Source organism: Solea senegalensis, unplaced genomic scaffold (assembly GCF_019176455.1).
Source record: "Solea senegalensis isolate Sse05_10M unplaced genomic scaffold, IFAPA_SoseM_1 scf7180000015261, whole genome shotgun sequence".
Classification (NCBI taxonomy): domain Eukaryota; kingdom Metazoa; phylum Chordata; class Actinopteri; order Pleuronectiformes; family Soleidae; genus Solea; species Solea senegalensis.
Window position 1 is genome coordinate 20543 of NW_025321280.1, and position 20310 is coordinate 40852.

The 20310-nt window shown below is 39.7% G+C and overlaps 2 protein-coding genes across 3 annotated transcripts; both read left to right on the plus strand.

Moving 5' to 3' along the window:
• The first annotated feature begins 1652 nt into the window (after nt 1-1652).
• On the plus strand, nt 1653-3965 carry LOC122762110 (sialic acid-binding Ig-like lectin 15). 2 transcript variants are annotated; one of them, XM_044017293.1, is made up of 6 exons: nt 1653-1833; nt 1907-2281; nt 2870-3235; nt 3345-3386; nt 3680-3742; nt 3866-3965. In XM_044017293.1, the coding sequence occupies exons 1-6, from the start codon at nt 1788-1790 to the stop codon at nt 3898-3900; spliced, it is 927 nt and encodes a 308-aa protein (XP_043873228.1). In that variant the 5' UTR covers nt 1653-1787; the 3' UTR covers nt 3901-3965. The 2 variants fall into 2 exon arrangements, with proteins under 2 accessions (XP_043873228.1, XP_043873229.1); XM_044017294.1 differs by lacking the exon at nt 3680-3742.
• Nucleotides 3966-4715: 750 nt separating this feature from the next.
• Nucleotides 4716-14577, plus strand: cmtm7 (CKLF-like MARVEL transmembrane domain containing 7). Its single transcript, XM_044017292.1, has 5 exons — nt 4716-4944; nt 5745-5921; nt 7864-7962; nt 11053-11134; nt 12696-14577. Exons 1-5 carry the CDS (start codon nt 4831-4833, stop codon nt 12707-12709), a joined length of 486 nt encoding a protein of 161 aa, XP_043873227.1. The 5' UTR covers nt 4716-4830; the 3' UTR covers nt 12710-14577.
• Nucleotides 14578-20310: the final 5733 nt, after the last annotated feature.

The window sequence follows — 20310 nt, forward strand, 5'->3', positions numbered from 1 at the left end:
GATTCCTCGATAGAGTGATTTTCTGTTGATACTTTTCCTCCTTTTGAGAGTGATTTTTATTTGTTACTTTGTCCAATAAATTGGAATATTTTTGGAAGTTGTCTCTGAGTCGTGCTATTGGGTTCAAGTCCTTGTTCGGTTGTGACAATATGTAAGTAGACCTCCATAACTAACATATATGTGACCATGAAAACAAGTTAATATATGTAAGTAGACCTCCATAACTAACATATATGTGACCATGAAAACTAGTTAATATATGTAAGTAGACCTCCATAACTAACATATATGTGACCATGAAAACTAGTTAATATATGTGAGTAGACCTCCATAACTAACATATGTGTGATACAAGCATTCTATGTCACCTTTAATGCTGACTCACGTCAGTTAATTCTGACTCGTGTCAGTTAATGATGATCCATGTCAGTTAATGCTGACTCACGTCAGTTAATGCTGACTCATGCCAGTTAATGCTGAATCATGTCAGTTAATGCTGACTCATGCCAGTTAATGATGAGTCATGTCAGTTAATGCTGACTCGTGTCAGTTAATGCTGACTCATGTCAGTTAATGCTACTGACTCATTAATGCTGACTCATGCCAGTTAATGATGAGTCATGTCAGTTAATGCTGACTCATGCCAGTTAATGCTGACTCATGCCAGTTAATGATGGTCATGTCAGTTAATGCTGACTGTGCAGTTAATGCTGACTCATGCCAGTTAATGCTGACTCATGCCAGTTAATGATGAGTCATGTCAGTTAATGCTGACTCGTGTCAGTTAATGCTGACTCATGCCAGCACGTGATGAGTCATGTCAGTTAATGCTGACTCGTGTCTGTTAATGCTGACTCATGCCAGTTAATGCATGTCAGTTAATGCTGCTTCGTGTCGTTAATGCTGACTCATGCCAGTTAATGATGAGTCATGCAATGCTGACTCATGCCAGATGAGTCATGTCGTTAATGCTGACTCATGCCAGTTAATGCTGACTCATGTCAGTTAATGCTGACTCATGCCAGTTAATGATGAGTCATGTCAGTTAATGATGAGTCATGTCAGTTAATGCTGACTCATGTCAGTTAATGCTGACTCGTGTCAGTTAATGCTGACATGTGTCAGTTAATGCTGAGTCATGTCAGTTAATGCTGACTCAAACAGAAACATTTAATAAAGCGTGTCATTTCCTGTCAATGTCAGAAAAGTAGAAGTAGAGGAAGCTGCTGCACACACACACAGACACACACACACACACATACGACATCTTCACATGATCACGTCTTTATCTCACTTTTACACAGACAGTGTTTGTGTAACCTGGAGTTTGTAAACCACTCACTCTCCCACACCAAACTTCAAAGAGAAAATCAGTGATTTTAGCTGTGGGGACACAGGAGCTGCTGGTCCTCTGCTGCCTCGTGTGGTCACTTTGTGTCACTGAGTTAGGTTTAAATGGCAAAGTGACAAAATAAGACATTTGAACTTAGTGATGGAGGCAACAGTGGATCAACAACTCCTGTGTGTGTGTGATGTTAAAATCACTGATTGTCTCTATGGGGTTTGGTGTGGGAGAGTGAGTGGTTTACAAACTCCAGGTTACACAAACACAGTCTGTGTAACAGTGAGATAAAGACGTGATCATGTGAAGATGTCATATGTGTGTGTGTGTGTGCAGCAGCAGCTTCCTCTACTTCTACTTTTCTGACATTGACAGGAAATGACACACTTTATTTAAAGTTTCTGTTTGAGTTCAAACATTTGCTTCTTCTTCACTTTTCTGGACGATGTCTCCACAGACACTGGAGCTGATTGTGTGTGTGGTCGTCACAGGTGAGGTGTTATGATTGTAACACCTGATCATTGTTACATCGTTAGGTTTCATTGTCCTTGCCGTGTTTTTCAGGGTGTGTGTCTGGACATGTGAAGGTGGTGGTGTCTCCGGACGTCACCGTCCTCAGAGGACAGGACGCAGTCCTTGGCTGCTCCTTTACTGACCCCAGACAGCAGCGTTATTATTCAGGACAGATCACAGTCCGCTGGTCGGCCAAAAAACAAAAGGCTGCTCCATTCCTCACCTGCTCAGGTAAAAACGACTCCACTCTGGGATTTACCAGCTGTTTAATCCCTGGATTCAGATTTTCTCTCAATGGAGACCCGCGGCGAGGAGACGTGTCCCTCCTGATCAGGACCACGCAGCTCGGCGATGAGGGTTCATATTTCTGCACAGTGGAACTGAAAGACTCCACTTCCTACCAGAAGATAGAGCTTCAGGTTAACGGTGAGTCCTTTCAGTGTCTCCATAGCAACGCCCTGACGAGTTTGTTCATTTTAACGACACTGCTCAAAATGGCTGACTTCCTGTTGAGGTGAGGTTTTGTGGACTTCTTTGTTCATCTTGAGCTGTGGCGTGTTTCCACCTTAGGGGGTGCTACAGGGGTGCAACACCAAGTCTGAGCACTATGACAATGTCGCATTTTGGCCAAACCTGACCTCCATGCCAGAGGTTAATGCACGTTAATGCATGCGTTAATGACCAGGACATGGAATAATAAAAATAACCTGAAGGAAAATGATCCGTGAGGAAGATGTTATCGCCAAGGACGCAGGAAAAAGTCAATGTAACCACGGCCTCAACTCAACAGGGAGTCAGCCATTTTGAATGTTGTCCGTTTCTACCAGACGCATCAAAGGCAAAACGGGAAAGCATAGGAGAATTGGTGAATTTAAACCATTTTGCCACCATTTTGAAACAGGAAGTGCTCCCATGACTCCTATCCAATAGCCTCTAAACTTCATATGACCCCAAACACATGTACGTTATTATTATTGTCATTATTTGAGCTGTCAGAGCACTTCCTGTTTACAGCCGAGCCTCAGATCCTCAGTCTCTCATTGGTGGACGCTCTCTCTTCCCCTGACGGCGCCGCCCGGAGGCTGCAGTGTGAGGCGCAGGGAAACCCGAGGCCCAAAATCGTGTGGCTCTCGTCCTCCAAACGACTGAGGGAAAACCAGGGGGCGGAGTCGCAGTCGGGTCAGTACGGACTCGTCAGCTCTGTGCCGTATCCCGAGGAGGGGGAGGAGCTAATCTGCAGGGCAGAGAATGCGCTGGGTGACGCAGAGAGGATGTACCCACCCTGTCACATGACCGTGATGATAACGCTGGTGGTTTGTGGCATCGTGGTGGTGCTGCTGCTCTCTACAGGAGGCATCGTGTACTGCAGGAGGAACAGAGGTGAGATCAAAGATTTAGATTTGACCAGGACAATGACATCATCATCATCATCATCGTCATCATCATCATCATCAATATGTGAAATTTAATATGTGTGATTTGTCCTCAGCTGAAGGAAACTCTGCTGATGTTTATGAAAACACTGAAGCAGGTGAGACACACACACACACACACACACACACACACACACATACACACACACACACACACTCACACACACACATACACACACACCACACACTCACACACACACACACATACACACACACACAGCACACACTCCACACACACACACACGCACGCACTCACACACACTCACACACACACGCACACACACACACACACACACACACGCACACTCACACACACACACTTGTGATGTTTGACAGAAACAAAGACATTTAATTTTGTTTTCATGTTCAAAACAAAAAACAAAAACCTCAGACAACGGAGATAATGAGACGTCACTGGTTTATTCAACTGTCACTCTGCCAAGCCCCGCCTCCTGTGAGTCCTGTGATACAATACGCTAAACATGTATTTTGATTTAGAATATATTTATGAATCTTTATAACATTGACTTAAATACATTTAGTTTAACCAGGTTGTTTTTGTTTGTTTTGTCCTCAGGTGTGCTGTACTCACCTGTGACTGTTCCACACTGACAAACATCTGCTGTTACTATGAAGAAACAATGATTATTAACAATAAATTAAATAAATCATGTTGATCAATAATTGTTGGATCCATAAGTATGTCTCCTCTCTGTGTCTCCGCCCCCTCAAGTGTAGAGGAGCCAATCAGAGAGAAGCGCTAACCCTCAGTGGTTTGGTGAGTGCGGTGATCAGTGGAGGTTTTACTGTGACCGCTCACATTTCCTGTTCTCTAATGCAGGTTTCAAGTTCACTTCCTGTGTGTGGGGGTGCCACACAGGAAGTGGCTGCACACATGTGTTTGGAGCACACACAGGAAGTGGCTGCACACATGTGTTTTTATGTCTCCATGGTAACAGATGAAAAAAAAGAAGCTGCTGATCTTTCAAACAGGTCATTTTGTGTGTGCGTGTGTGTCTGTGTGTGTGTATGTGTGTTTCGGAAACTTCACACCTCACCTCTGCAGTGTTTTCCTGACAGAGACCACACCTCCACACCTCCACACACACGCACACACACACAAACACACTTATCAAAGGTCACGCGCTCCAAAATGAAACAGGAAGTAGAGGATGTTTCCTTCAAAATAACATAAACAGAGAAACCATAAAATAAACGGTTGATTTTATCATTAAAAAATTTTGTTTTTGTTTCTTTATTTGGGTGAAAGATTCAGAACACAACAAACAACATAAACTCTTCAGTTAAATTAATTACCAGAGGTAAAAGTTTACTCAAAACCAGGGATTTGTACGGACCTGAACTAATTTTATTCTGAAGTCCGTCACAGGAAGTGGGAATTAGTTTCCGGTGTGTGTTGACGGGGCGGGGCTCTGTGACACACTGACTGCTGTGTTATCATCACAACCGCTGTTAAACCGCACTAAACTCGCGCTTCAGTTGGTTACACTGCGTTACTTGTTTGTTTTTTTTACCGTAAATATGTCTCACACCGTCATCACGACCACGAGCACGACGACCAGGACTTCCGGTGACAGTGTCCTCAACATGGGCTACACCCGGACCATCCCGGGACTGCTGAAGATGGGACAGATGGTGAGAAATGTAGCGGAGGGACCCGGAGTTAAACCGAATTTAAACTGAATTTAACCCACATTTAACCCGGTATTAAACTGGTGTTAACCCGGATTAACCCAGAGTTAAACCACATTTAACCCGGAGTTAAACGGGATTTATCCCGGATTTAAACTGGATTTAACCCAGAGTTAAACCATATTTAACCCGGATTTAACCTGGATTTAACCTGGATTTAACCCAGAGTTAAACCACATTTAACCCAGATTTAACCCGGAGTTAAACCACATTTAATCCTTATTTAACCCAGAGTTAAACTGGATTTAACGCAGATTTAACCAAAAGCTAAACCACATTTAACCCTGATTTCACCCAGTGTTAAACTGGATTTAACCCAAAGTTAAACTGGATTTAACCTAGAGTTAAACTGGAGTTACGCTGGAATTAATCGAGACTTTGAATTGACTGAATTGTTAAAACGTTATGGTAAAGGTTTTTTTTTTGGTGATAAACTTTGACTTTAAATCAAAAGTAACAAATGTTATATTCGAACACGTTAAATGTTCATTCATTCATTTCTAATGTTTATATTAATAACTTAATCGTTTGTTCCTTCAGTGAAATGAGACTATTTGTTCAAATGTCTACCATAAAAACAAGAATAATAATATTTATAATAATGTGCTTTTCTATTTTATTTTTTATGTTTTTTGTGTAAAAAGTCAATTAAAAAATCACAGATAATAATAAAAATATTTTTTTTTTTTAGTATTAAACCCCAGCTGTATGAACCATCAAAGTGATCATGTCTTTTTTCCCAGCTTGCTTTGCTCATCGTCTTCCTGTGCGTGCACTGTGCTCGTGGTTGGCCCAGCTGGGCGGCGTTCCAGTTCTTCGAGGTGGTGGCGCTGTGGTTCCTCATCGCCCTCCTCGTCTTCTTCCTAATGCACCTGTGCAGGCTGCAGGAAAAGATGCCCTGCATCAACTGGCCACTGACGGTAAACAGCAGCTGTAACAACAACAGCAGTAACAGCAGCAATAACAGTAACAATAGCAGTAACAGTAACAATAGCAGTAACAGTAACAGCAGCAGTAACAGTAGTGATGGTGAGATGAAGTCTCATGAAGCATTGAACCACTTGAGCCAATTGATTCGAGAAAGGGTTCATTTCTCGAAGCTTCATGTGCACATGAAACCACCTACTGGCCAAGTGTATAATCACAGGCAGCTGTATCTGAATCACATAATGTTTGATGCATAGAGTCTTTGTGTCTGTTATGTCTGTTAGAAATGACTATGAATTACAAAAAATGTACAACCAAATAATTTCTGTACATATGTGTTTAATACATATGTTTTTCTGGAAATGGCATGGGCGTAATCAGGCAGAGGACAGTGAAAGTGCTTGTGGAACTAGGAATAGGGCACAGATTATGCTTGTGTAACTTGGACAATGATGAGCCTCGCTGGCTCCATCCTATATCACCTATCCTACTCTCCTCACTCTCCTAAATCTCTCTCTCTCCCTAAACTCTCCAAACTATCTCCAAACTATATAAACGCTATACAAACTCTAGTATCCAAACTATCCAAACTCTCAACTGACCGCAACTCTCCTTCAAAAACGCACATTTTGAATGGAGCCTGAGGGGTCTATATAGCTGTTAAACCCCGCGGCCAAATCTGAACCACTTCCCGAAGCAATCACGGGGTACAGCCGGGTAGCCAGGCTTCTGACGTCATCATTTTTGGCTCCTCCCCTAAATGAAGCAAGCCTCAATACGCGCATCGCGGAAACGCCCCCTCCCCTACTCCGCACACGCTTTGAAGCCTCGATGTGGAACATCACATCACTAAGTAACAGCAATAACAGTAACAGCAGCAGTATCAATAACAGCAGCAGTAACAGCAGCAGCGGCAGTTACAGCAGCAGTAACAGTAACAGCATCAGTAACAGCAGCAGCAGCAGCAGTAACAGCAGCAGCAGTGACAGCAGCAGTAACAGCATCAGTAACAGCAGCAGCAGTAACAGTAACATCAGCAGTAAAAGTAACAACAGCAGCAGCAGTGACAGTAACAGCAGCAGTAATAGAAGCAGCAGTAGTAACAGAGCAGCAGTAGTAACAGCAGCAGCAGTAACAGCAGTAACAGCAGCAGCAGCAGCAGTAACAGCAGCAGCAGCAGTAACAGCAGCAGTAACAGCAGCAGCAGTAACAGTAACAGCAGTAACAGCAGCAGCAGCAGCAGCAGTAACAGCAGTAACAGCAGCAGTAGCAGCAGCAGTAACAGCAGCAGTAGCAGCAGTAGTAACAGCAGTAACAGCATCAGTAACAGAAGCAGCAGCAGTAACAGCAGCAGCAGTAACAGCAGCAGCAACAGCAGTAACAGCAGCAGCAGTAGTAACAGTAACAGCAGCAGTAACAGTAACAGCATCAGTAACAGTAACAGCAGCAGTAACAGTAACAGCAACAGTAACAGCAGCAGCAGCAACAGTAACAGCAGCAGTAACAGTAACAGCAGCAGCAGTAGTAACAGTAATAGTAGCAGTAACAGTAACAGCAGCAGTAACAGTAACAGCATTAACAATACCAGTTGCAGAAGGAGTTTCTGGTCCTCTGCTGCCTCGTGTGATACTTTGTATCACAGTCTAAATTAAATATTTTAAAAGCTGAATTTTACAAAATCAGACATTAGAACTTAGTGATGGAGGCAGCAGTGGATCAACAACTGCTCTGTGTGTGTGTGTGTGTGGGAGAGTGTGCGGTTTATAAACTTGAGTTTACACAAAGAAAAGTCCCACAGTGAGATAAAGATGTGGAGATGAGACTCTGTGATGTCAGTGATTTATTTTAAGTGAATAAATGTTGTTGAGTCATCTCTTTTTCTCTGTCTGTCCTTCTCTCTCTCTCTGTCTGTCTCTCTCTCTGTCTGTCTGTCAGGAGTTTTTTCATTACTCAGTTGGGACCGTCCTCATCCTCATCGCCTCCATCATCGCTGCAGTGAAGAGTGGATCAGTTTCAGCACTGGTGGCTGCTTCAGTGAGTACACAAACGCACACACACACACACACACAGAGACACACACGCACACATACACATACACATACACACTCGCACACACACACACACGTCAGAATTCTGAGATTAAAGTCAGAATATATTTATCGCCAAGCATTGTGGTGAAACATCGGCACAGGAAGTAGTAAAAAGCCAAAGTCATTGGCTCTTATTTTGAAGGCCAGGATCAAAGGAAGTGGTACAGTCATGTTGAAAAAAGAGCGTCCGCGACATAAATGTTCATGTGATGAAAACTCACGTTTTATTTAAAAATCGTAGAAACCAATGTAAACAAAAATTTCACAGGAAGTTCAGACAAATCAGGGCCGTTTCTCAATATCCATATTTGTGCTTACTTGTGTGTACTTGCGTGTACTTGTCTGTACTTGTGAAAACATCATCAGCCTCAGTCCAAGTTCTGTTCCAATTCTCAAATAAGCGAACAGCGAGGACGGTTCTCAAGCCCAGAAGTGTTCTCGCTCCGCCCATTTTACCCAGTATGCATCGGGTGGTGACTTAAGCGTACTTGGGATGGCCATGTATCCCAGAATGCATTTTGGCGGAACATAGCAGCAGATAATAGAAATATAAACCTGAAATAAATATATTTCTGTGTTTTAACATCATTTGAGGCGAGAAATTAGTCATTTAGAATTCAAACATGTGGTTTATGTATGAAGATATGACGTATTTATAGTTTGGCAGCGACGTTTGTCAGGGGTGATAAGCTCCGCCTCTGTGGATGCTCGCTGCTCACTGTGCCCAGCGCAGATCAGCGTGACCTCGGCCTGTCCTGAGGAAATAATGACGTCTCTGTCATTAGATGCTTGGTGTGATCCGTAGATTTGTTGTTATTTTGTTTTTAATGGAAACGTTTTGACCTGACAGTTTGAAAGTTTGTATAGTATTGATGTTTTATTTATTTTAACTTTGAATTTTAGATTTATATTAAAGTCACATGGTCATTGTATATGTATTTAAATATAATATGTACATATGTATATGTGTATATATACATATATATGTATATATACACACACACTACTCTACAACGCTGTAGTATATCGTTTTTCCACATGGTACTGTATATTTTAATAGAAATAAATTTATAAATAAAGTTAAATATTTAAAATGTGAAAATAATAACTATATATACGGATTTATTGAAAGTATTTCATATGTTCATTTATCAACACTGTAGGTGGCACTAATGAGGCTTAAAGGTGACATAAAATGCTTGTATCACACATATATGTTAGTTATGGAGGTCTACTTATATATTTTGTAAAATTCAACTTTTAAAATATTTAATTTAGACTTACTTCAGTGATACAAAGTGACCACACAAGGCAGCAGAGGACCAGCACCTCCTGTGTCCCTGCAGCAATTTTCTCTCTGGACTTTGGTGTGTGAGAGTGAGTAGTTAATATATGTAAGTAGACCTCCATAACTCACATATATGTGACCATGAAAATGAGTTAAAGGCGACATAGAATGCTTGTATCACATATATATGTTAGTTATGGAGGTCTACTTACATATATTAACTTGTTTTCATGGTCACATATATGTTAGTTATGGAGGTCTACTTACATATATTAACTTGTTTTCATGGTCACACATATGTTAGTTATGGAGGTCTACTTACATATATTAACTTGTTTTCATGGTCACATATATGTTAGTTATGGAGGTCTACTTACATATATTAACTTGTTTTCATGGTCACATATGTTAGTTATGGAGGTCTACTTACATATATTAACTTGTTTTCATGGTCACATATATGTTAGTTATGGAGGTCTACTTACATATATTAACTTGTTTTCATGGTCACATATATATGTTAGTTATGGAGGTCTACTTACAATGGTCACATATTTAACTTATATTAACTTGTTTTCATGGTCACATATATGTTAGTTATGGAGGTCTACTTACATATATTAACTTGTCACATATATCTTACATATATTAACTTGTTTTCATGGTCACATATATGTTAGTTATGGAGGTCTACTTACATATATTAACTTGTTTTCATGGTCACATATATGTTAGTTATGGAGGTCTACTTACATATATTAACTTGTTTTCACGGTCACATATATGTTAGTTATGGAGGTCTACTTACATATATTAACTTGTTTTCATGGTCACACATATATTTTAGTTATGGAGGTCTACTTACATATATTAACTTGTTTTCATGGTTAAAAACCTCCTAATTGCTGCAAACGAGCCGATCTAAATGTCTCCTCACGGACGCTCTCGTCAGCCGCGCTGTTTCAGACCAAAACCACACCCCCAGAACGTGGACTGTGTTGTGATTGGCCAGCCAACGAGAGCTTTCCTACTGTCCTGTGATTGGCCAGGTACCTGGAAGTGACGTAATAGATAGGCCAGCTCTCAGATACACAGCTCCCCCTCTGGCACGGTGGATGCTCTGCATCTCAGCAGCTACAACGAGAGTAGTTCTTCTTCTTCTGCGGTTCAATGTATGCAACCGGATGTGCCCGGACTAGTACCCACACCAGGAGGCGCTACGGTGGTGAGAGGAGTGGTGAGGATTTCTGATGACGACATCAAATTAAGGAAGTGCCGATCCGCTTCGCAGAGCCCAGGAAAACAACACAACACTATTTTCTCAGCAGTGGCTGAACTGTTTGTTCTGAAACTTTAGGGTTTCATAAACGAGGTAATGACGCAGATACACACACAAACGCAGCGTTAATTGGAGCTTCCGGTCTATGTGGGCTTTAAGCACTGTCATTCAAACAGTAGAACAAGGAAGTAGCTGCTGTTGAAGAATCATACTTGTGTACTCTGTACTTGGCGAGTGTGTACTCCAGGCGTACTTCTCAAGTACAGAAGTACATACTTGCGTACTTGAGTATTGAGAAAGGGCCGAGGTCTTCAAGTACAGATGAGACCGTAACAAGGTCAACCAACAAAAACCTAACACTGAGGAGCATATCGCCTCCTAGTGCAGCGGAGTCAAACACACTTCATTCACTAAATGGATTCTTTGTTTGGAAACTGTGAAGGAAAAGGTGTTTTTTTTCTCCTCAGGTGTTTGGTTTCATCACAACATTCCTGATGGCCGTTAGTTTGTGGACGTCTTACAGCGTCACCTGTGGCCCTCACCCGACAGGTAAGGCCGCGCCCCCACCTCAGTTACTTTTTTTTTTTTACTTGTGTAAAGACCCTAAACTTAAGCATGTGCAGTCTCTGTGGAGACAGGTGTTTACGTTTTTGGACTCACCCACACAGACTCTGGATATCTTTCAGAGTCAAGCACTGTGAAGGCTGCTATATCGTGTATGCCAGTCCAGGACAGATGAAATGTTTTGAATGTGGATATATTGGACACAAGAGGTTAGCGTGTCCGCACAAGGACAAGGAGTGGTTGTTTGGTTTCAAACAGGGTTTTAACAGCGCCAACCCTTCAGTCTGCCAGCTTGCGGATCAGAATCAGAGAGGGAGGATGGGTGGTAGAAGAAGTCTGCGCTGCTCTGCCACAACATCTGAGAGCATTTGCGAGAGACCAAACCCTGTGTGAACAGTGGAGTGAGGGCAGCGAGTACAGCTTCCCATCTCTGTCTGTCTGTCTGTCTCCCCAGCTGTGGGGCAGTGGCAGGAAGGAGCGGGTAACCTGCTGTCTCTCACAACACCACATCTGGGCAAGTTTCAGGATGTAGGCAAGAAGGAACTTTATCAAGCCTGTGTCAAAGTACTTCATCTTCGGTTGTTGTTGGAGGTCCAGGAGTCGAGGTGGACTGAGTTCTTTGGCCTGGACTCATCTCCGAAAGGCAGCTGGCGGTCCCTGTACACAGCTGACCTCCAGTGGAGGATCGTACATGGGGCAATAGCTACGAACAGATACAGAGCGCACATCTGTCCTGGGGTTAGGGATGAGTGTTTGTTTTGTTTTCAGACTGAAACCCTCACACATTTGTTTGTTGAGAGTCATAGGTTGGCATCTTTTTTTATTCTTCTTAAAAAGTTGTTTCAGGATCTTGGGGAGACTTTTTCTTTTGTTCTGTTTATTTTAATAAGTATCCTGCAAAAAGAAAACCTATTTTGACATTGTTGAACCTTTTGTCTGGCTCTGACTCGCAGAAACAGGGCCCAGGGTTCTAGGAGTGTGGACATGATGTCAGTTCTTAAGGGTCTACTGAAGGCCCGACTGAGGGTGGAACATGCTTTCTATAAAGTGACAGACAATATGGAAGATTTCAACTGTGTGTGGGCTCTGGGGGGGGCTTTGTGTTCTGTGGGAAGGGATGTGGAGCTATTTGTAAATTTGTGATCTGGGGAAAGTTCTCATTTGGTTGTTGTTTTGCTGTTCCCGTTATTTTTGTTCTGATTGGACAGTGATGTAGGTGGCCTCCCTGAAGTGTTTAATAAAGGGACTTTATTATATACTCAAACCTCTCTCTCCTCTCTCCTCCCTCCTCCCTCCTCTCTCCTTCTTTCTCCTCTCTCTTCCTCTCTCCTTCTCTCTCCTCTCTCCTCCTCCCTCCTCTCTCTCTCTCTCTCTCCTCCTCTCCCTCTCTCCTCTCTCCTCTCTCTCCCTCTCCTCCTCCCTCCCCTGCTCTCTCCTCTCTTCCTCTCTCCCTCTCTCTCTCTCTCTCTCTCTCTCTCTCTCCTCTCTCTCTCTCTCTCTCTCTCTTCCTCTCTCCTCTCTCCTCTCTCTTCCTCCCTCCCTCCAGGTTCATCCGTGTAAACGTTGTTCCATCTCTGAAGAAATCGATGGCTGCGTCCTGGTCTGTTTTTCTGCCTGGCAACCCCCTGGACACCGAATGTGATTGGCTCAGCCATCGATTTTCCACCATGTGATCGTCACTGTGGTGCAAACAGTCAGTATTTCTGTCATGACTACATTACCCATCATTCCTGCTGTCGACATGACCTTTGACCCTTAAGCTTAAACAAACAAACCTGCTTGTATAAAACAACATCGCCCCCTTCCTGTCACGTGCCATAAATCACTCTTCACTCGTTTATTTCAGTTTAACTTAACAGAAGTAAAACGTTTTCAGTCCAAATCAATAAAATCAGAATTACTCTGTTACCCTGCTAAGCTAATGTTGCTAAGTGCATTAAAACATTCACACTGACTCTGATGTGCAAATAAACACTTGCATGCTAATGTCGTTGTTAGCATGCTAAAACATCACTCAGGGGCTAACGTGCTAAAAACAAAAGCATGCTAAGAAAAAATTATAGACAGATTAATTCATACATTCATTCATTCACTTGTCTTATTCAAATAAATTAAGGTTAAAGTTTAGGACAAACATTTCATGTGCAGAGAAAAAACAACAGTAATTGAGTGAAAATAGTTTGGGTTTCCTCGTGTTTACATTTTTATTATTGTTGCATTTTTAATAGTGGTGGGACTCCATTAAAATGAATCGCGATTAATCACATATGAATATTTGACACGAGAAGCAACATTTTTCAATTTAAATGGACTTTGGTATATGACTTAATCAATGAATAGACACATAAATGAGCTCAAACAACATCGTGTTTATTTTCATCAGTGAGTGTTAACATAAAGTGCAAAATAATTGCATTGTTCATAAATTCTTAAATTCAAGTTAGCTATATTCAAGTTTTTCAGGACTTTTTTGTTAACGTTCTGTCTTCAAGTTACTTTTGGCTCGGAACCCTGTCATCTTGTCGAGTGTGGATTAGTGACACTGCTGCTCCAACGAGGAGCGTTGTCTGTGCTAGCTGCACACACACACGCACACACACACACACGGTCATGCACACACACACACACACACAGCTACGCGAGGTGGTAGCGGAGGCTGCAGTGCACCGGTGGTTGGCACTTTTGCACACAACTGTGCTTCTATCCATGTTTCCACTCGGTAGAATTTGAAAACTAAAATTTCCGCCCATGGAACCCAGCAACAACTTCCATTTATCTCGTGTTTTGTCCTGTGCATCGGTATTCCGGCCGGGAACTCGAGCAATGAGCAACGTTCCGTGTTGTTTGGAGTGCAAAAATAAATTAACACAATAAAGTCCCAGCCCTAGTATATATATGTACATATATATATATAGAGAGAGAGAGATATATTGTGTATACGTATATATATTTGTTTAGGCAGTCTAAGTGCTGACACTTATTATAATATGACTTTAGTAAAAGTCTTCAAATGTATGACATTTACTTAGTTATCAAAAGTCATAAGTAAAAGTCAAATTAAAAGTATTAAAAAAGTGAGGAGTTATGATTGAGCCACGGTGGATCAGTGGTAGGGCAGGTTGTGACTTGCACACTGTTGCTTTAACTCTGCATGTCTGGGGTTTGTTGGTCGTTTAAAAAACAAAACAAACAAAAACGTGTCATTCAACAGAAAAATTATTTTATTTTATTCCACTGACTTTCCAACGTGTTTAAAATATTTTCAGGACATATTTAAATGTCCTTGGTGCTTTAAACAAAACTGTTAAATATCTGAATTATTTTCCTTCACTCAGAAAGCACATCTCTATGGAAGAGGACACGTGAGAAAACATCATGAAATCTGAGATTAAAGTTGGAATTCTGTGATTAAAGTTGGAATTCTGAGATTAAAGTTGGAGTTCTGTGATTAAAGTTGGAATTCTGATAATAAAGTCGTAATTCTGTGATTAAAATTGGAATTCTGAGATTAAAGTAGGAATTCTGAGAACAAAGTCAATTCTGAGATTAAAGTCGGAATTCTGAGATAAATTGGAATTCTGTGACTAAAATCAGAATTCTGAGATTAAAGTTGGAGTTCTGTGATTAAAGTTGTAATTCTGAGATTAAAGTCGGAATTCTGAGATTCAAATTGGAATTCTGAGAATAAAGTAGGAGAATTGTGATTTTTAGAATTCATGCTGTTTTATTTATTATACACGTGTCCCTTATCCTCTTCCGTACGTCACAAACACTGATGATGAGAGAAAATTATTCATGTCATAGAAACACATCATGTCTGTGTGGATTATAAAACCACATGCAGATTGTTATCAGATTATGATCAGACTGATCATGTTTACATGACACATAAGATCAGTCAAAGTTAATAAACATGCACAGACTGATAAATGAAATGTGTTTCTAATTTAATAAAAGAACAATCTTCTTCACAGATTGACAAAAAACTTAATAAATAAACTTAATAAATAAAAAAGTTTTAATAAATCATAATGTTCTCACAGATTAATGAATAGAGTTATAGTTTGGATTAGATTCATCAAATATATACAATAAAAACAAAAAAAATCTTTGAGGAGCTGCAACAATGAATTAACCCATTTGTTATTTGTCATTCATTCATTCAAATATTCTCAGCTTTTTAAGAAGCAGAAAAATCACTTGATTTAATGATTTAAAAAAAAACCCCACACATTTCATCAATAATAAACATGAAAGGTATTTTTTTCGACACAACACCTCGTTATCGAATGTTCACTTGTTTTAAACGTGTTTGTGTTTACAACTGAAAACAAAGTTAATAAATAATAACATGTCATTAATCTGAATGACAGATCATTCATGTCGCATTGTTTATCATAACGTTTTAAAACTTAAATATTTAAACGGCTAGGAACATTTTTGACATTTATTTCCATTTTATTTATTTTTTTAAAATCCTTAATGGTGCTGAAAACAAACACATCACTGCCCGTCTGTCAATCAACCACGCAAGCACACGTCAAAACAAACAAACATTTCACATATGAAACTTAATTGGACTGAAAAACTTTGAACTGTGAACACATTTATCTGTATTCAGATTATTATTATTGTTATTAATCTTTGTCTTAACGTCTGCTGTGACCTTTGTGACTGAATGAATCAGTGGAAACAACTGCTGAGTTAGCATTTTTTGTTTGTTTTCATAATGGATTCATGTTTTTACAAAGTTTTGTTTTTACCTGCGTTTTTTTTTTCGTTTTTTTTTACTACTGCAGATTTTTACCAAACTTTGTGTAAATATTCGCTGCAGATATTTAAATAGCAACGAAGTAAGAAATCATTTTCCAAATCAAAAATAACAAACGTTAATGAAGAAAAACTACGATACCTGAAACTTTACGTACGATTTCAAGCTTTTACATAAAAAATTGCACTTTTATTTGTGACATCTGCAAGTGTTAGCGATCACAACGCTAATTTACATGACGTCACCAAACATGACTGAAATGTTAGTTTAATCTTTTTTATTTTTTTTATTTTACCTCAGTGAATGTTGTGCGTTTGATGAAGTCATACAATTCAATTCAATTTTATTTGTATAGCGCCAAATCATAACATACATTATCTCAAGGCACTGTACATAGACAACATCAAGGAGAGCAGAGAAACACAACAGTTCACACAATGAGCAAACACTAGGCATCAGTGGAGAGAAAAAACTCCCTCTTAACAGAAGAAGAAATCTCTGACAGAACCAGACTCAGAGATGTGCGGTCATCTGCCTCGACCGGTTGGGGTGAAAGGAAAAATGGGGGACAGAGGAGAGGTGGGGGACAGAAAGGGGGGAGAGAAAGGACAAGAGGGAGATGAGGTAGAGACAGAAGAGAGAGAGAGACCAGGAGCAGATACACAACAACTGTATCAGGTTACAAGTTTATACAGTCAGTGATTACATGTTTATAGCAATACAATGTAATTACAAATGTCGCACATGAGTTCCAGTTGTAGCTGGACATGTGTTTATGGTTGTAATCTGATTACCTGAACACATGTTTATGCTTGTAATCTGATTACCTGAACACGTGTTTATGGTTGTAATCTGATTAACTGACCATGTGTTTGTTTATGATTGTAATCAGATTACCTCAACACGTGTTTATGGTTGTAATCTGATTAGCTGACCATGTGTTTGTTTATGATTGTAATCAGATTTTCTGAACATGTGTTTATGGTTGTAATCAGATTTTCTGAACATGTGTTTATGATTGTAATCTGATTATCTGACCATGTGTTTGTTTATGATTGTAATCTGATTACCTCAACACGTGTTTATGGTTGTAATCGGATTTTCTGAACATGTGTTTATGATTGTAATCTGATTATCTGACCATGTGTTTGTTTATGATTGTAATCTGATTACCTCAACACGTGTTTATGGTTGTAATCGTATTATCTGATCATGTGTTTATGGTTGTAATCTGATTACCTGATCATGCTATATTATTCTTGTGAAATTAAATAAACTTTTTTTTTTTTTACGTTGAGACGCAGAAAAAAATTGGGTAAATGATAGTTTGCGCAGATTTATCGTAGTCGTTGTGTCTCCGGCTGACACAAAACCTGATTGTTTACATCATTTATTAATTTTCTTTTCTTTAAAGTCTGAAACTGAAGCTCTGATCCACATGAAGGCCGAGGCGGGAACGCTTGCGTTATTAATGAACATGTGTGATTAATAACGTGCGTTCATTAAAGGTTACACAGATAAAACAACGTGAATCTGCTTTTTCACTTTTTCTCCAAAGTGCCTTAACTGTTGTTTTGAATTATCGCTTAAACCATGAGTCACATGAACAAAGAGATCACATGACCTGTGCTTTTTGGTTTTATCTTTTATTAAGAACATTTGTTTAAACTACAAATTGTGTTGTTTTTTTGTTGCATGTTGTAAATTAAAGGCCCATTGCACCATTTCTGCCTGTGTCTGTCAAGGTTGTGTCAAACAAAATCAAAGGGAAAAAAAGATGTTTTCATAGAATACTAACAGAAATTAATCCTGTCTTTATCTCACTGTGGCGACTTTTCCAACAGGAAACTGAAGTTTGTAAACCGCTCACTCTCCCACACCAAAGTCCAGAGAGAAAATCAGTGATTTTACCATCACACACAGGAGTTGTTGATCCACTGCTGCCTTCATCACTAAGTTCAGATGTCTGATTTTAGTGAATTCGGCTTTTGAAATATTTCACTAAGACTTAACTTAGTGACACAAAGTGACCACACGAGGCAGCAGAGGACCAGCAGCTCCTGTGTCCCTGCCAGCTAAAATCACTGATTTTCTCTATGAGGTTTGGCGTGAGGAGGAAACGGTTCTGTAACGTGCCACTAGATGGCAGCGTTGACTCATACAAACTTCAGAGTTCAGGTTCAGATAAAGATGGAAAATAAAACTCACAAATCATTTGAGCTTTATTCTGAGAACTGATGAAGGAGGGGGTCCCCTGGTCCTGGTTTCATTCTGGTCCTGGTCCTGGTCCTGGTTCTAGTCCTGGTCCTGGTCCTGGTTTTCATTCTGGTCCTGGTCCTGGTTTTAATTCTGGTCCTGGTGTTTAATGTGCTATTGTAATCTGATTACATCCCCAAATGTATTAATATTGTAATCTTATTACCCGATCACTTTGAAATTATAGTAATCTGATTACCTGATCACATGTAAATGTTGTAATCTGATTACCTGATCACATGTAAATATAGTCTGATTACCTGACTATGCATTTAATGATTGGAATCTGGTTGCATAAGCATGTCGTTTGTAATCTGATTACTTGACCACATAAAAGATTGTAAACTGAATGAGGTGGCCTCAGGTTGAAGGTCAGAGTTCATGTTTCATGATCAGTCATCAGCTGTAGCTCCTCCCTCTGTCTCAGTGGCTTTGTTGGAGAATCCGCCCTCAATTAAACTTATTTATTTATTTGTTATTGATTTGTTAATTTTATTTTGTTTTTCTGATTTATGTCATGGACACGCCCCCTCGCTCCTCTTAGCCTGTCTTAGGCGTCCTCTTAGCCTCCTCTTAGGCGTCTCTGCTGCTTCCTGGTTCCACTTCACAATCCTCTGCCCTGACTTCAAAAGGCGCTGCTGTTGCCTAGCAACAGAGAGTCGCCGCTCGTGGCTCACTGACAAAGAAGAAGATCACACACCAAGATTTCCCAGAATCCTCGGAGCTTCAGCAGACGGTTGACCCTCTGATCCTTTCAAGTGTGACGATGGCGGCCTGAAGTTAATGCCACGTCAGTAATGAATCACTCTCCCACAACAAAGTCCTCATCACTGAGTTCTAATGTCTCATTTTGTAAAACATTTGATTTAGATTTAACTCAGTGACACAAAGTGACCACACAAGGCAGCAGCAGAAGACGTCACTGTCACTCTGAAGACATATACGCCTATATATTAGTTATGGAGGTCTACTTACATATATTAACTTGTTTTCATGGTCACACATATATGTTAGTTATGGAGGTCTACTTACATATATTAACTTGTTTTCACGGTCACGTATATGTTAGTTATGGAGGTCTACTTACATATATTAACTTGTTTTCACGGTCACATATATGTTAGTTATGGAGGTCTACTTACATATATTAACTTGTTTTCACGGTGGTCTACTTACATATATGGTTATAGTTATGGAGGTCTACTTACATATATTAACTTGTTTTCATGGTCACATATATGTTAGTTATGGAGGTCTACTTACATATATTAACTTGTTTCATGGTCACATATATGTTAGTTATGGAGGTCTACTTACATATATTAACTTGTTTTCATGGTCACATATATATGTTAGTTATGGTCTACTTACATATATTGACTTGTTTTCATGGTCACATATATGTTAGTTATGAGGTCTACTTACATATATTAACTTGTTTTCATGGTCACATATATGTTAGTTATGGAGGTCTACTTACATATAGTAACTTGTTTTCATGGTCACACATATATGTTAGTTATGGAGGTCTACTTACATATATTAACTTGTTTTCATGGTCACATATATGTTAGTTATGGAGGTCTACTTACATATATTAACTTGTTTTCATGGTCACATATATATTAGTTATGGAGGTCTACTTACATATATTAACTTGTTTTCATGGTCACATATATATTAGTTATGGAGGTCTACTTACATATATTAACTTGTTTTCATGGTCACATATATGTTAGTTATGGAGGTCTACTTACATATATTAACTTGTTTTCATGGTCAAATATATATTAGTTATGGAGGTCTACTTACATATATTAACTTGTTTTCATGGTCACATATATATGTTAATTACGGAGGTCTACTTACATACATTAACTTGTCTTAATGGTTACCTATATGTTAGTTATGGAGGTCTACTTACATATATTAACTTGTTTTCATGGTCACATATATGTTAGTTATGGAGGTCTACTTACATATATTAACTTGTTTTCACGGTCACATATATGTTAGTTATGGAGGTCTACTTACATATATTAACTTGTTTTCACTGTCACACATATATGTTAGTTATGGAGGTCTACTTACATATATTAACTTGTTTTCACTGTCACACATATATGTTAGTTAT